Below are 16,691 nucleotides of genomic sequence, written 5' to 3' on the forward strand. Positions count from 1 at the left end.
CCATTATGTATCCGGACGGAATGCTTTCTACGGTGCATCAATTTTTTTGCCCTTCAACTTGAATTGAGTGAGATGTTAAATGATATATAAAAAATGAGAACCACATATTCATTGAATAAATCACAGGATACATGTCTAAATTATTTAAGTGATTGATGAGTCAAGTACATTGTCATTTACCTATTTCTCACATTGTGAAATGATGCAAGATTACTATGTTAAGTTAGAAGGCTCAGAAAATCAAATTTTATATTGCATGAACAATTTGCAAGCTTAATTTATAAAATTAAAATTTATATCCTCACACTGAATATTTCATGTGGGCTTAACGAACATGCTGATCAAAGATCAACACCTGATTCTCAATGTTGTAGGACTCTCTGTTGCCCCTTAGCAGCTCTATTCTGGTGTCAGTAGTGGGCCGCAAATATAAAAAAAGATCCTGGCTATTCCTAGCGATAGAGTGAGCATATAGAATGGGCACACTTCATTACGAAAGGCTGATGGCTCAATACAGAAAAAGTTTTTTTTTGCATAGAGCGGTGGGTGCCTTATCAAGGTGGTGGTAGAGGCAGATATATTAGGAATACTTAAGAAACTCTTAGATGGGCACAGGGATGATAAAAATTAGAGGGAGGTATGAGGAAATGGTTATAGAAACATGCAAAGCATATTGATGAAGGTAGAGCAGTGGATGTAGTGTGTATGGATTTCAGTAAGGCATTTGATAAGGTTCCCCATGCAAGGCTCATTCAGAAAGTATTGAGGCATGGGATCCAAGGAGACCTTGCTTTGTGGATCCAGAATTGGCTTGCCCACAGAAGGCAAAGGGTGGTTTTAGATGGTTCGTATTCTGCGTGCAGGATGGTGACCAGTGGTGTTCCTCAGGGATCTGTTCTGGGGGCCCTCCTTCTTTGTGATTTTTATTAATGACCTGGATGATGAAATAGAAGGGTGGGTTAGTAAGTTTCTTGATGACACAAAAGTTGGGGATGTTGTGGATACTCTGGAAGTTTGTCAGAGGTTACAGCACACATCGATAGGATGCAGAACCAGGCTGAGAAGTGGTAGATGGAATTCAACCCAGATAAGTATCGTGGTTTATTTCGGCAGGTCAAGTTTGAAGACAGAATGTAATAGTAATGGTTAGACTCTTGGCAGTGTGGAGGGTCAGTGAGATCTTGGGATACATGTCCATAGGACACTTAAAACTACTGCACGGGTTGACAGTGTTGTTAAGAAGGTGTATGGTGTGTGGCTTTCATCAACCATGAGACTGAGTTCAAGAGCCAGGAGGTAATGTTACAGCTATACAAGATTTTAGTTAGACCTCACTTGGAGTACTGTGTTCAGTTCTGGTCACCTCACTACAGGAAGAATGAGGATACTATAGAGAGAGTGCAGAGGAGATTTACAAGGATGTTGCCTAGATTGGCGAGCATACTTTATGAGAATAAGTTGAGTGAACTTGGCCTTTTCTCCTTGGAGCAACTGAGGATGAGAGGTGACCTGATAGAGGTATATAAGATGATGAGAGGTATTGATTGTGTGGATAGTCAGAGGCTTTTTCCCCAGGGCTGAAATGGCTAACATGAGGGGCCATAGTTTTAAAGTGTTTGGAAGTAGGTATAGAGGGGATGTCAGAGACAAGTTTTCCACACAGAGAGTGGTGGGTGCATGGAATGCACTGCCAGTTACGGTGATGGAGGCAGATACAACAGTGTCTTTTAAGAGACTCTTAGATAGGTACATGAAGCTTAGTAAAATAGAAGGCTGTGCAGGAGGGAAATTCTAGGCAGTTTCTAGAGCAGGTAACATGGTCGGCACAACATTGTGGGCCGAAGGGCCTGTAATGTGCTGTAGATTGCTATGTTTCTATATATATTCGGTGTTGTCTTGATGGAATTGTCAAAAATATATTTCCCTTTTGGATACCTTTTATAAAGTCAAAGACCAACCTTAAAAAGACTTCAAAATTATCTAACTAAGATTTTTTTAAAAATCCACTTGTGTCGTCTTTGGATAAATGCAGAGCTGACATGATTGCCATGGGAACTGTTAAGTCTGCTACCAAGATCACATTGTTTCCTCAGAATCCCTGAGGGGAAAACAGATGACCTTTATGATGCAAATGCTCCACTCTCCTGATAAACAGAAACCCTGTATAACCAAAACAAAGGGACTTCATCTTTTTCTCACCCTAAAAACCCATAGTAACAAAATCCACTGTCTGTTTTACGTTTACCTGCTATTTGCTGCTTAGAATAAGTAGATTAACAATGATTAAAATAACCCAGCAGTTTAACACAAATGGTAAAGTAGCAATTTAACAGAATTGCTTTAAGTAGGCAACTAAAAATAATTGTTCTAAAAGAAACACCGGAAGGCGTGTTTATAGTTCTTTCATGAAAGTTTCTCAGACACCTCCCCTTACCCCTTGACAGGGACTGCACTCCACACCATCAGGCCACTGTTTCCTGTACCATCACTAACCTCACCAACTCCAAGAACTCCCATCCACAGTCACCAAACTCACAGTTCCCTCACCACATACTGCTCGTTTCCACCTCCTAGCCAAGATCCACAAACCTGACAGTCCGGGTTGGCCCATTGTCTCTGCTTGCTCCTGCCCCATTGAACTCATGTCTACATACCTTGATTCCATTATGTCCCTTTCCACCTACATCCGTGACACATCACATGCCCTCAATCCCCTCAACAACTTTCAAGTCCCTGGCCCTGACCACCTCATTTTCACCATGGAGATCCAGTACACTTCTATCCCCCATCAAGGACTTAAAACTCTTAACTGCTTTTTCGACAGAAGACCCAACCAGTTCCCTTCCCCCACCATCCTCCTGCATCTGGCTGAACTGGTCCTCATCCTCAGCAGTTTCTCCTTTGGCTCCTCCCGCTTCTCCCGCTTTCTCCAGACTCCAGGGTTAGCCATGGGCACCCACATGGTCCCAACTATGCCTGCCTTTTCATTGGCTACATGGAACCGTCCATGTTCTAAGACTTGCCTGGTAATGCTCCCCAATTCTTTCTGCACTACATTGATGACTGCATTGGTGCTGCTTCATGCACCCATGCTGAACTCATTAATTTCATCAACTACGCCTCCAACTTACACCCAGCCCTTAAAATCACTTGGTCCATTTCTGACACACCTCTCCCTTTTCTCGATCTCTCTCTGTCTCCATATCTGGAGACAAACTGTCCCTGATTTTTTTTTATAAACCTACCGATTCCCTCAGCTGTAGTGACCATACCTCTCCCACCCTGTCTCCTGTAAAAATGCCATTCCCTTTTCTCAGTTCCTTTGTCTCCACCACAGCTGTTCCCAGGGTGAGGCTTTCCTTTGCAGGATATCAGAGTGTTCTCCTTCTTCAAAGAATAGAGTTTCTCTGCCTCCACCACTGATGCTGCCCTCAGCCGCATCTTCTCTATTTCCTGGATGTCCACACTCACCCCTTCTTCCTGCCATCTTAACAGGAGTTCCTCTTGCCCACACCCACTACCCCATGAGCCTCCTCATCCAACACATTATTCTCCACAACTTCCACCAAAATCAATGGGATCCTACCACCAAAAACATCATTACCTCCTCCTGCTTTCCCCTTCTGCAGTGATTACTCACTCTGTGATTCCCTTGTCTATTTGTCCCTCTCCACTAATCTCCTTCCTGTCATATTTCCCTGCAAATGACAGAAATGCTATATCTGCCCATACACCTCCTCCCTCACCTGTACTTAGAGCACCAAACAGTCCTTCCAGATGAAACAAACACCGCTGGAGTTGTCTTTTTTATCCGGTGTTTGGATGTGCCCTCATCTATATTGGTGAGACCCAACGTAAATTGGGGGACCGCTTTGTTGAGCACCTCTGCTCCATTTGCAAAAAGCAGAAATTCCCAGTGGACAACCATTTTAATTCCCATCCCCATTTCCATTCCAATGTGTCAGTCCATGATCTCCTCTTCTGCCACGATGAGGTCACTCTCAGGAAGGAGGTGCAACACCTCATATTCCATCTAGCTAACCTCCAACCTGATGGCATTAACATTGATTTCTTCTGGTATTTTTTTTCGTTTCCACTGTCCCTTCCCTCTTTTTCTATTTCCCCAATCTGGCCTCTTACCTCTTCTCTTCAGCTGCCTATCACCTCCCCCTGTGGCCCCTCCTTCTTCCCTTTCTCCCATCGTCCACTTTTCTCTCCTATCATATTCCTTCTTCGCCAGCCAAATACCCTTCCCTCCCACCTTGTGGTCACCCATCACCTTCTGGCTTGTCCTCTTTCCCCTCGCCCCACCTTTTTATTCTGGCATCTTTCCCCTTCCTTTCCAGTCCTGATGAAGGGTCTCGGCCTGAAATGTTGACTCGTTATTCATCTCCGTTAATGCTGCCTGACCTGCTGAGTTTCTCCAGCATTTTGTGTGTTTGTGTTGCTCTGGATTTCCAGCATCTGCAAGAGCTCTTGTGTTTAACAGTCTTATACTGTTTAGTGTGTGGTTATAAGAACATTAGAAATAGGAGCAGAGATAACCATCTGGCTGTCGAAGAGCCTTCTTCGCTCCTATGATCAATAAGATCATGGTTGATGTGACTGTAGACTCAGCTCTACCTACCTGTTTTTTTTCCCAGACCCCTTAATTACCCTGCTGTGCAAAAGTCTTATTGCATTTAATGAGATAGCCTCTAATGTTTCCCTGGGCAGAGAATTCAACAGATTCACTATTCCCTGGGAGAAGCAGTTTCTCCTCATCTCCATCCTAAATCTATTCTCCTGAATCTGGAGGCTATGCCTCATTGTTCCAGTCTCATTCTTACCACTTTCCTGCCTCAATCTTATCCACAGTATCTCTCTCATAATTTTATGATTCTGTAAGATTCTTTCTCATTCTGCTTTTACATCCCATCTCATTCCGGGTTCCGACAAGTGTAGTTAAAGGTGACGCCGTCTCTTCTCATAAGCTAACTCCCTCATCTCAAAGATGTGCTGGCACTGGAGAGGGTCCTGAGGAGCTTCATGAGAATGAAATGGTTAACATATGGGAGGCATTTGATGGCTCTGAGATTCTACTCATTGGAGTTTAGAAGAATGGGGCATGGGAATTTCTTTGAAACCTATCAAATATTAATCATCCTAGATAGAGTGAATGTGGAGAAGATGTCTATAGTGGGGTGTCTAGAAGCAATGGATGCTGTCACAGGATAGAGGGACATCCATTTGGCACAGAGATGAGAGGAATTTCTTTAGCTAGTGGGTGGTGAATATGTGGAATTTATTGCCATAGACACTGGAGGCCAAAGCATTTGATATATTTAAAGCGGAAGTTGATACGTTCTTGGTTATTCGTGGCGTCAAAGTTTATGGGGAGAAGGCAGGAGAATGAGGTTGAGAAGGATAATAAATCAGCCATGATGGAATGGTAGAACAGATTCACTGGACTGATTGGCCTAATTTTGCTCCCATGTCTTATGGTTCTTATCTATAGAATCAACCTGGTGAAGCTCCTCTGCACCACCTCCAAAGCTAGTCTGTCTTTCCATAAGTAAGGAGAGCAGATCTGCACGCATTTCTTCATTAGCAGCCTTCCTGATACCCTGTACAATTGCAGCATATCCTCCCTGCTATGAAATTCAATCCGTCTAGCAACGAAGGCCAACATTCCATTTGTCTTCTTGGTAAACTGTTGCACCTGCAAATCACAAACAAATCTGCAGATTCTGAAAATCCAGGCAACACACACACAAAATGCTGGAGGAGCTCAGCAGGTTTGGCAACATCTATGGAAAAAGAGTACAGTCGACGTTTTGGGCTGAGACCCTTCATCAGGACTGGAGAGAAAACGATGCGGAGTCATAGTAAGAAGGTGGGGTTAGGGGAGCAAAAACCACAAGGTGATTGGTAAAACTGGGAGGGGGGCAGGTTGAAGTAAAGGTCTGGGAAATCATTTGGTGAAACAGATAAAGGTCTGGAGAAGGGGGGACAGAAGGCCATGGAAGTATGAAAAGAGGGGAAGAGCACCAGATGAAGGTGATGGGTAGGTAAGGAGATAAGGTGAGAGAGGAAAATGGGAATAGGGAATGGTGAAGGAGAGGGAGGGGGCATTACCAGAAATTTAAGAAATCAATGTACATGTCATCAACTTTTTGTGATTCATTCACAAGCACTCCCAAGTCGTTCTGCATAACAGCATGCTGCAATCTTGACGCAATTTAAATAATAATCTGATCTTTTATTTTTCTTTCCAAAGTTCCCATTGATTTTTATGTAAGTTTTGAGCTCATCAGGGTATGAAATGTTAGTCTTTTGTCACTGCATGGCTTTTTGCCAACACTAACATTTTCATGCAAACAATATATGAGGTTGGTCCTCAAAGCAAACAGAAGATATGGAGTCCTGAAAGCACATACCACCAGGAAAAAGTTAGCTTTATTCCTGCCGTTATGAGACTATTGAGTGCTCCTCTAGTACTCTTGACCACAAGATCGAACTTGCACCTTATTGTTTGCCTGCACTGAAACTATAACACATTTTTCTGCATTCTGTTATTGTGTTTCCACAATGTACTGATATGATGAAATGAACTGTAAGGACGCTCAGGACGCCTGAGGAGGGAGGAGAAGATGGCGGCGCGACGCAGCTCGCAGCAGCCACTTCGGTGGTGATGTCTGTTATTTGTCAAGTAGGGTGCCGTGCACAATCCTGATTTGATGGAGACGGACGTGAGAGCACGGAGGAACATCTGGTGAAACTTCTGAAATGCCTGCTTTGCTGCTGCTGCTGCTGCTGTGTGGTCCAGAATCTCCAGAGGGGAAGGCCCCGAGTCCTTGGCTTTGCTTGTTGCTCGGCGGCCGGGTTAGGGTCGAAGCGCTCGGCAGAGGATGGTGCTCGGAGAGGCTGTGTCGGAGGGGCTGGTCGGAGGCTCGAAGTTTTCAGATGGACTCAGAGTTTGCTGCGGTCGGATGCTTCCAATGGTGCTGCATCGGCAAGTTTGCGGCACTTGGAGGTTCATGGCAGGGAGAGTTTCTCCCTTCTACCGCCTGCGTGAGATGATGAGGCTATCGGACTTTGAGACTTTTTTTTACCATGCCCATGGTCTGCTCTTTATCAAATTATGGTATTGCTATGCACTGTTGTAACTATATGTTATAATTATGTGGTTTTGTAAGTCGTAGTCTTGGTTTGTCCTGTGTTTTCTTGTGATATCATTCTGGAGGAACGTTGTATCATTTTTTAATGCATGCATTTCTAAACGTCAATAAACGAGGACTGAGTGTCCTCATAATCTAATCTAATCTAAACAGTTTTTCACTGTACTTCGGTACATGTGGCACTCATAAACCAATTTACCAATAATACATATTGAAAGCGGCTTCCCAGCACCATTGTAAACTATATATGACATTTTCCTGACAATGGCACTTTTCACCAATGGCCTTATCTCTACCTGCGTTTTACTTTGCTGGTGTCAGCTACTTCAAGAAAATGCACAAATAAACAATCTCTAACTAAAACAATCCCAAAAAAATTGCAATCCATGACTCAGAAAGCCTTTCTTTTGAAAGCTGGCCTGATTTCACAACTGCTGACGACATGCTATTGTTTCACTGGTAGACGTCAATTGGCTAACAGCTCTTGGATAATTTTTATTCCGAAATAAATGGTGTTCCTATTTTTCAAGTTACATTTTGCATAGATGTTAACTGAGGGATTATTTAGTGGAGAAGTTTGATTGCAGGAAAGAATAGAATATACAATCATTCTAGTTCTCAAGGACAAGTTACAGGGGGACATTTCTTTTAGATGACCAAATGAATGGATATGTTGTACCTTCTTGTTCCATGTTAGTGAGGAAATAGGTGAAAAAATAAAGGGAATATTGTGAATAGTGGTATGGGGAATCTGAAGGTAATGAAGTAATTTTATTCAGGTATTCAAAGTGGTATAGAACTTGGATAAAATAGTTTCGAACTGCAAGGTAATTCATGCCTGGTTATTAGTGTTAATTATGTCCTATAGTAGTGACTGCACTTTCTAATCCACTTCTGAAATTCAAGCTTAGAAGAGCATTGAAAAAATGGCAGTAGATATTTGATTACAGAGAAGAGTAGTTCACCACAGAAACAAAGAGATGAGTGAAATAACAAATTCAAAAGGCAATTAGACAAAGACTAGACAAAAAGTTTGATAGATAATATGAAGCATTTTCTTGCCAGCAATAACGCTTTCATTATGCTTTCTGATCCTGTCATAGAAAGCACCTTGGTTTAATGCATAAGTGTTTTTGCTCAAATAGACACACAGGAAATGTCAACAGAGAACCATGAACTAAGAAAGTTGTGTCCCAGTTCTAGTTTAGAATAATGTGGGTTCATGTTACACTCAAGGGGCACAAGAAAAAATCCAGAATTACACTCGTGCATTTCTGAAGGAATGCTGTACTTTCTGCAAGTGGACATTACTTTTCCAAATTTATACCAGAGGCCCCACTATTGAAAGCATTATGCTAACGGCGTAGAATGTCCAGAGATAGTGAAAAATACTTGGAAGTCTTTAGTTTGAACTTGAATTAATGGCAGTAATCTGAATGTGCAGGTAAATTGGTCACAGGTAAATAAATAGCAATTTGTCCTACTTCAGATGTTGCGCTAAAAATTATATCTCAGGGAAACCTTTCTTAATATTTTGTATATGATTTTGGAGATAGCAGATGCTTTCATCATAAGCATCAAGGTAACAATAAATTAGCATTTTAATTTATATTTTCTCACTGTTTATTTCTAATTAAGTAGGCACTATTCTCTGGAAATTGGATCATTTTTTCCCTCTTCATAATAAAGAACTTTTTGCAAGTTTTGACCTGATTGCACCCAGTTCAATTTGAAGTCCTGCCCATCAGGAAATTTGAATAGCTGCTGTAAACAGCTTTACCTTCATTTTCAGACAGGCAAATGTGTGGTTCTGTGGAAGCAGCCTGATTAATATATTGCCACACTGGTACTCAGTTGTAGGCTAGTCATGACCATAAAATAAAACCCCATCCCACTTCTGTTTCTCCCCATCCCCTTGTTCTGCTTCCCTTGTTTTCTCCCTTCCTCCCTTCCCCTAACTCAGCCATTTCCTCGCATCTCCATGGCAGCCTATGCGAGACAACAGTGTCGACTGACTTCTTAGCATGTAGTGTGCAATAAAGTACCAGTCTCTGAGCAGCTGCTATGATTGTGCAAAGTGGACTTTAATGCTTTTCAAACAGAGTAATTTCTTAAAGGAAAGATGGTCCAATTATATGGTAATTTTTGATGACCTTGGTAGTTTTGATGAAGAGCAAAACCTGGTACACAATAGTGTTTAAAAAAATGTTGGTATCCATTGTGATGGATTCACTTCCTGAGCTATTGGACCTTATGTTTTGCCAACCTTGGCTTTCTGAACATGGCAGCTGCTACTTGTAAGATCAAATAGTTGCAAGTAAACTTCCAGCTTGTTTAGCTTCCGATTGTAAATGGGAGCCAGTCTTCACTTTTTAAGACCATAAGATATAGGAGTAGAATTAGGCCATTTGGCTCATCAAGTCTACTCTGCCATTTCATCACAGCTGATCCAATTTTCCTCTCAGCCCCAATCTCCTGCATTTTTCCCATATCTCTTCATACCCTGACCAATCAAGAATCTATCAAACTCTGCCATGAACATACATAAAAGTTTGGCCTCCACAGCTGCCTCTGGCAAAGAATTCCACAGATTCACCACTCTCTGACTAAGCAAATTCCTCCTCATCTCCATTCTAAAAGGACACCCATCTATTCTGAGGCTGTGTCCTCTGGTCTTAGACTTTCCCACCATAGGAAACATTCTCCATATCCACTCTGTTGAGGCCTTTTCACCATTTGATAGGTTTCAACGAGATCACCCCTCAATCTACTGGATTCCAGTGAATACAGGCCCAGAGCCATCCAATGCTCTTCATATGACAGCCCGTTCAATCCTGGAATCATTTTTGTGAACCTCCTTTGAACCCTCTCCATTTTCAGTACATCCTTTCTAAGATAAGATGCCCAAAACTCTTCACAGTACTCCAAGTGAGACCTCACCAGTGTTTTATAAAACCTCAACATAACATCCTGGCTTTTATATTCTAGTTCTCTTGAAATGAATGCTGACATTGCCTTTGCCTTCCTCAGACTCAGCCAGCAAATTTAGGGAATCCTGCACAAAGTGTCCAAAGTCCCTTTGCACCTCACTTTTTTTGTATTTTCTCTCCATTTAGAAATAAAACACTTTTATTTCTTCTATCAAAATGCACAGCTGTACAATTCCCGACACTGTATTCCAACTGCCATTTCTTTGCCCATTCTCTCAATCTGTCTGAATCCTTCTGTAGCCTCTCTACTGATTCAAAACTACTTGCCTTTCCACCTATCTTCATATTGTCTGCAAACTTTGCAACAAAGCCATCAATTCAACCATCCAAATCATTGACACATGATATGAGAAGAATCAGTCCCAACACAGACCCCTGTGGAACACCACTAGTCACTGACAGCCAACCAGAAAAGGCTCCCTTTATTCCCACTCTTTGCCTCCTGCCAATCAGCCACTGGTTTATCCATGCTAGAATCTTCCCTGTGATACCATGGGCTCATAGGTTTTTATGCAGCCTCATTTGTCGCACCTTGTCAAAGGCCTTCTGAAAATCCAATTACACAACATCAACATTTAACATCTAAATACAAGTAGTAATCAGTTTGAAGTTAAAATAAGTACCGCCTATAGAGCAATTAAGCTTTATCTCTGGAGCAGACTGCTAGTCCACAATACATGGCTTATTGCTACTCAAGAGGTGCAGTATTAGATAATGAGTTGTTTAATTTGGCTTGTTTCAAAATGGACAATGCTGGCTGAGTTGCTTAGTTCAATAAAGCTTGCAGACCAGATGCATAATATCATTTAGCAAATCAATAACTGATCTATTAACGTTGGAAAGTTTATGTACTGAAGGAAGTTAGATTCACAGCTACAATTATGGGTAGCTGGGTTCTGTATCTTCACAAAAGCTTTTAGACCTTTTGTATAAAAAGGTCTGTGTGAGGTCACCCAATTGGCGAATAAACTTTGTAACTGTAGAGAGCAGTTTAGGCTTATTAGGAAAGGGTTAAGGAACATCAAGAAGAATAAAAAAAAACATGGAGTGAACTGGAATCTATTCTCCTGACTTTGATTTCTGTAATGGTGAACTGTTCATTTTTGGCATGTCATTTTATTTCATAGGAATTGTACCCATGTTTTGCAAATGCTTTGTGTTTTAGAAATGGGTTGTAATTTGGAAATGTTTAAGACAGAAATGCTCTGTGAGCTTTAATTTTTTTTAAGAAAGTTGTTTAGATTAAACTGATACACTGGAAATAAATGAACTGTGTTTAACCTACTTTGTTAGCTAAAAGTATCTCCTCCTTGTTACGGAGGGGGAATTGACTGCTCAAATAGTGGGTATTGGCAGCCAAGCTCACCATGGAGAATAAACAAGCTAACTGAACTAGTCTTTGTAGATTGGGTAGCTACAGTATAACCTCCCCCAGTGAGAGTACTAGCAGCTATTTACAGTGTATCAGATAGGACAAGATCTTTGAGTTTAGAATTTCACTATCAGCAAACCCAATACATCATTCTGTCATCTCGGTTCATCATTCTTAAAGGCTCAAGTATTGTTGCTCCAAATGTCAGAATAAAAAGTACATCTAATAACAGGATCTGAAATTGCATTATGCCATGGTCATCTGTATGTCAAAATGACTAGAGTAATTCTAGCATTTAGAATCAGAATCTGATTTATTAACACTAACATGTAATGGGAGGAGGAGAAGATGGCGGCGCGACGCAGCGCGCAGCGGCCACTCCGGTGAATGATATTTGTTACCTGTCAAGTAGGGTGCCGTGCATAATCCTGATTTGATGGAGACAGACGTGAGAGCACAGAGGAACATCTGGAGAAACTTTTGAAATGCCTTCTTCGCTGCCGCTGCTACTGTGTGATCCAGAATCTCCAGAGGAGAAGACCCTGAGTCCTCGGCTTTGCTTGTTGCTCGGTGGCCGGAGCAGGGTCGAAGCACTCAGCAGAGGATGGTGTTCGGGAGGCTGTATCGGAGGGGCTGGTCAGAGGCTCGAAATTTTCGGATGGACTCAAAGTTGGCTGTGGTCGGGTGCTTCCAATGCATCGGCAGTTGTCGGCACCTGGAGATTTATGGCAGGGAGAGTTTCTCCCTTTTGCCGCCTGCTACCCGGACTATCGGGAGTCGATCGGAACTTTGAGACATTTTTTACCGTGCCCATGGTCTGCTTTTTATCAAATTATGGTATTGCTTTGCACTGCTGTAACTATATTTTATAATTATGTGGTCATGTCAGTGTTAGTCTTTGGTTTGTCCTGTTTTTTGTGATATCACTCTGAAGGAACATCATATCATTTCTTAATGCATGCATTTCTAAATGACAATAAACGAGGACTGAGTGTCCTCCTAATCTAAATCTAAATCGAACACATGACATGAAATTTGTTGTTTTGTGGCAGCAGCGCAGTGCAACGACATAAAATTTTTAGAATTACAAACATAAATAAATATATACATAGCGCAAAAATAAAGGAATAATGAGGTAGTGTTTATGGGTTCATGAACCATTCAGAAATCTGATGGTGGATGTGAAGAAGCTGTTTTTAAGTTCATGCATGTGGATCTTTGGACTTCTGTACCTCCTCTCAAATGGTAGTAACGAGAAGAAAGATATGGCATTTTATTTAAATGGGCTGATATTATTTTTAGTTACTCTTTTACATCTCTTAGTCTTAATTTCAGAAAAAAAGACTGCTTGAAAATCATGTTGTTTATTTGACAGTTTTTATTTAAATTGTGTCCCTGTTTCTCTAGAAATAATTATCAAATTATCAAATGCAACATCAAACACAGAGGGTGGGGAGGACACACAATTGCTACATATGTGAGATAATTGGGCACTTTCTCATTTCTAGAAGGAAGTTTTGTGCACACAGAGTAGTAAGATTGTGCAATAAATTACTAGGAGGCCATTGATGCAGAGAGTATAAATAGAAAATTTGAAAAATTTGGATAGATGAGAGAATCCTGTTGCAAATACCATGTTATCCTTCATTGGAAAATTCCACTCTCTTCATTGTACCTGACTGACTCTTGGATTATTTCAGCATTTTTGCCTATTTGGAAGACTTCGATGCAATGTTTCATCATCTTAATTTGAACTTGTTTTTTACAGTCAGAAGTGTAGTTTCTGTGGTTGTATTATTTTACAATTAAGAACATTGGGATACAATGCCAAATTAGTAATTATAACTCAGCTGACTATTTGGAACTTCATCCAACTTTTTTTCCACTAAATTTAAACCAGATTATTATATATCTGTAAAGTGCAAACTGAGTTAACTCTGTTGAAGGCCAAGAATTGTGTTTACTAACCCTTGCACATAACTTAGAATATTAACACTGTTGATCTGTCTGACACCTAACTCTAGGACTTGAAGTTTTAGGTTACCATTACTCAAGTTGGAACTTGATCAGGTGACCTGGATGATGCAAATTATATTCATCTCATATAACAATATCAGCTAATTCCAAATTGAGAACCGTTTGGAGATACAGCAGAACAGGTTTGACCAATAAAATAGATATTAGCATTTTGTGTCCCCCACCTGATAGATATATCCTCTAAAAATTCCTTGTGATGGAAATGAGTTCAGTAGAGGATAGAGCCAGAAATTGTGAGTTGGCATTAACGAAACAATCTGGGCAGGGCCAATAGGCCCTGTTACAACTCAAATAGTAATTCATTCTTCTCTTTACTTCAGATATAAGCAATGCTCTTCAAGGTGTAGGTGGGGGGGGGGAGCAGTGGTTGGGGTTAGGAGTAGACTGTGGAGGAGGATCAGAGGAGAAGGTTTTATTAGGCTAGCATCAGGGATGTGGTAAGATGGCAGTACACTGCATCGCAGCGGCCTCTCTGGGTCTAACAAATGGTATTTGCTGCAGCATCACCTGTTACAGGGTGCTGTAGTGTCACCAAGTGGAGGAAGCACCGGAGATGTAGTGGGAGAGAAAAGAAGTGCAGTGGTCACGCTGGAATCCGTGCCAGCTCTCTCGTTGCTACTGCTCTCAAGCGTTCTCTCCCTGGAAGATAAGCTGGATTGCCGCCTTCTGTGGCTGACACAGCAAGACAAGTTGGTTTGCCTTTGTCTGTGGCTGATACAGCAGGAGATGAAGAACTGCTGCATACCTGTTCTTGCAGAAACATGGTTCCAGGACAACATCCTAGGCACCATCAGTCTTCAGTCTGTGCCATTCAGGGACTTGTGCTAATATTGAATTTGTGACTATATATGTAATCAAAAGTATATGTGCTGTGTGTGACGGTATATACTGTGTTTTGCATCTTGACCCAGAGGAACACTGTCTCATTTTGCTGATAACATGTGAATGGTTGAATGACAATTAAGCTTGAACTTAAACTGAATTTGGACATGTAAACAGCCAATGCAATCATGACCTCTTGGCTACGTTTAGGTACCTGTGCATTTAGATCCCTGAACTATTGAATATGCAACATCCGACATGAATTGGCAGGTGAGGGTTGAAGGAGGAACATGCTAAACAATGTTCAATGAACAAAGAACTCCTACAATCCCAGGGGCTGTTTCCACACTGTCCCAGTATTCATCATTTTGGTTCATGGAATTTCCATCATTATTTTACTTGATGTTCTCAGCAACTTTTGCAAATTGCTGGTAATCCTGCAGAACATTCTACAAAGTTCTCAAATATGCTCCCAGCCATGCCTGATATTTTAAATGTAAATTTGGGATTTCCAATGTCAGTTGATTCCGTGGTGTCAGCTTCTGCTCCAAACTGTGAAACCAAATTCCCAGGAAATCTTCAGGCTTCTATTTGATTTCCTTCCATTCACACATTTGGGGTGTATGTGCCTGAAAAATTTCCCAGCCTACTTTCAAAACTGATGTTTATTGGGCATGTTTTTTGGCCCTTGACATTGTCCATCATTGCAAGTAAAATGGTTCCAGAATCTGACCTTGTATGAACTAATGGTATAATGAGATTGAGTTGGATTAGATTGGATACTGATAATTTTATTTTATCTTTTACACACAGGTGTTAATGTAATATTATAAGAATTCTACTATTCTTAAAATCAACATGTTTAGTAATCTTAAACGCTGGCAAAAATTTTGGACTCTTGCTTTCAATGTTTTCCTCTTCACAAACCAAGTGGTTCATCATGTTAGTACAGTGAGAACTGTTCTCATTTTCTTTCTATCAAGACATCTTCCATTCACCTCTGCATAATTGTTTGCCTCTGTTCCTTTTCTGCTCTTCGCTGAAAACTTTGTCTCTCACCTAACTTCATGACTGTGCTCTTTATTTCCAAAATTATTTCCTCAAAACACACTTTAATAATTATAGTTTCTTTTTTCAGCCATTGGAGTTCTAATTCATCCAAAAGGGCCCTGCTTTCTCATCCTTCCTGTGTTAAATTTTACTCTCCCATCTCCTTTCTACTTATCTCCAAAGGCTTTCTCTTTCCCAAAGACCACCCCCAAAATGTTACCATTGTTTTCAAGTTGTTCCAAGGCCAAATCTCATCCTGGCTTGGAACTTCCTTGAGCCTCATATCTCAGCCAATTCTCTGAAGTCATCCTCCTGACCTTCTTTGCTGTTGACAAAGCTCTCAATATCTTTGTTCCTGATTTTGGGAATTTTTTTTTCATCATAAACCTTCTTTTCCCTGCCACTTCATTATTTTACATAGCAGAGAGCTCCTTTAATTAATTTTTTTCTCTCTATGTAACATGCTTTGGGATATTAATCTTTTTATATAAATACAAGTTTTTATTTGAAAGATGTGTTCTTTATATTTTAAGGGTGACGATGTTCTGGACAGAAGCTCTGAATTGATATACTCTGGGGAAATGATGTGGATTTACCAGCCTTATGGACGGTATCAGCAGAGGACTTTTTTCCTCTTTGACCATCAACTGGTAATGTGTAAAAAGGTAAGGCAGTAGCTGTGAGTCTTTTGTATTTGTGACTACCTCATAAAATGCTTACAGCCCTGAAGAGGGCCAGTCAACCCATCATATCCATGCTGAATTTGATTAAAGCAAGATCTTCACATAAGTATGAATGAAGAAGATAGTATTCTACGAATTGATCTTGCTCTTTTAAAATACTGAACTGTCATCTTTCCATCACAATGTTTAGTTATTGGTGAACGTTAGTGGTTGTGACGGAATTGGCCCCAGTGCTGCAAGAAAATATTTTTTAAAAATGTTGAATCTACTTTTTATTCAATGTCCAGTTGAGTTGGAGGTGGGCTGTTGCCATATGAGCAGAGCGAGACAACAAACAGAATATTTTTGATAGCTCAAGGCCAGGATTACCCTGGCTATAAATTGGAGAGATTATCCAGTTGATGTGTTACTGGAGCAATTACAGGGAGAAAAACACGAACAAAAGTTATGAAATTGGGTTAGTTAGAGAATATGAATATAAACATACTGACTGAAGTGTTGTGAAATGCAAAGATGTAGGACATGTGCAATTCTAATTTGAAGTCTGTGTTGTCGATGCCATCCAAACACTTTTAAA

General features: G+C 40.8%; 1 protein-coding gene across 2 annotated transcripts in view; it reads left to right on the forward strand.

Moving 5' to 3' along the window:
- LOC140204573 (rho guanine nucleotide exchange factor 9) overlaps positions 1–16,691 on the forward strand; it is a 247,829-nt gene that overhangs the window by 148,288 nt on the left and 82,850 nt on the right. For both annotated transcript variants that reach the window (XM_072271292.1, XM_072271293.1), the window contains one exon: positions 15,965–16,096. In XM_072271292.1, the coding sequence (XP_072127393.1) occupies positions 15,965–16,096 (132 nt within the window). The remainder of the gene's footprint in view (positions 1–15,964; positions 16,097–16,691) is intronic.

This window comes from Mobula birostris, chromosome 10, assembly GCF_030028105.1.
Source record: "Mobula birostris isolate sMobBir1 chromosome 10, sMobBir1.hap1, whole genome shotgun sequence".
In the NCBI taxonomy this organism is placed as follows: domain Eukaryota; kingdom Metazoa; phylum Chordata; class Chondrichthyes; order Myliobatiformes; family Myliobatidae; genus Mobula; species Mobula birostris.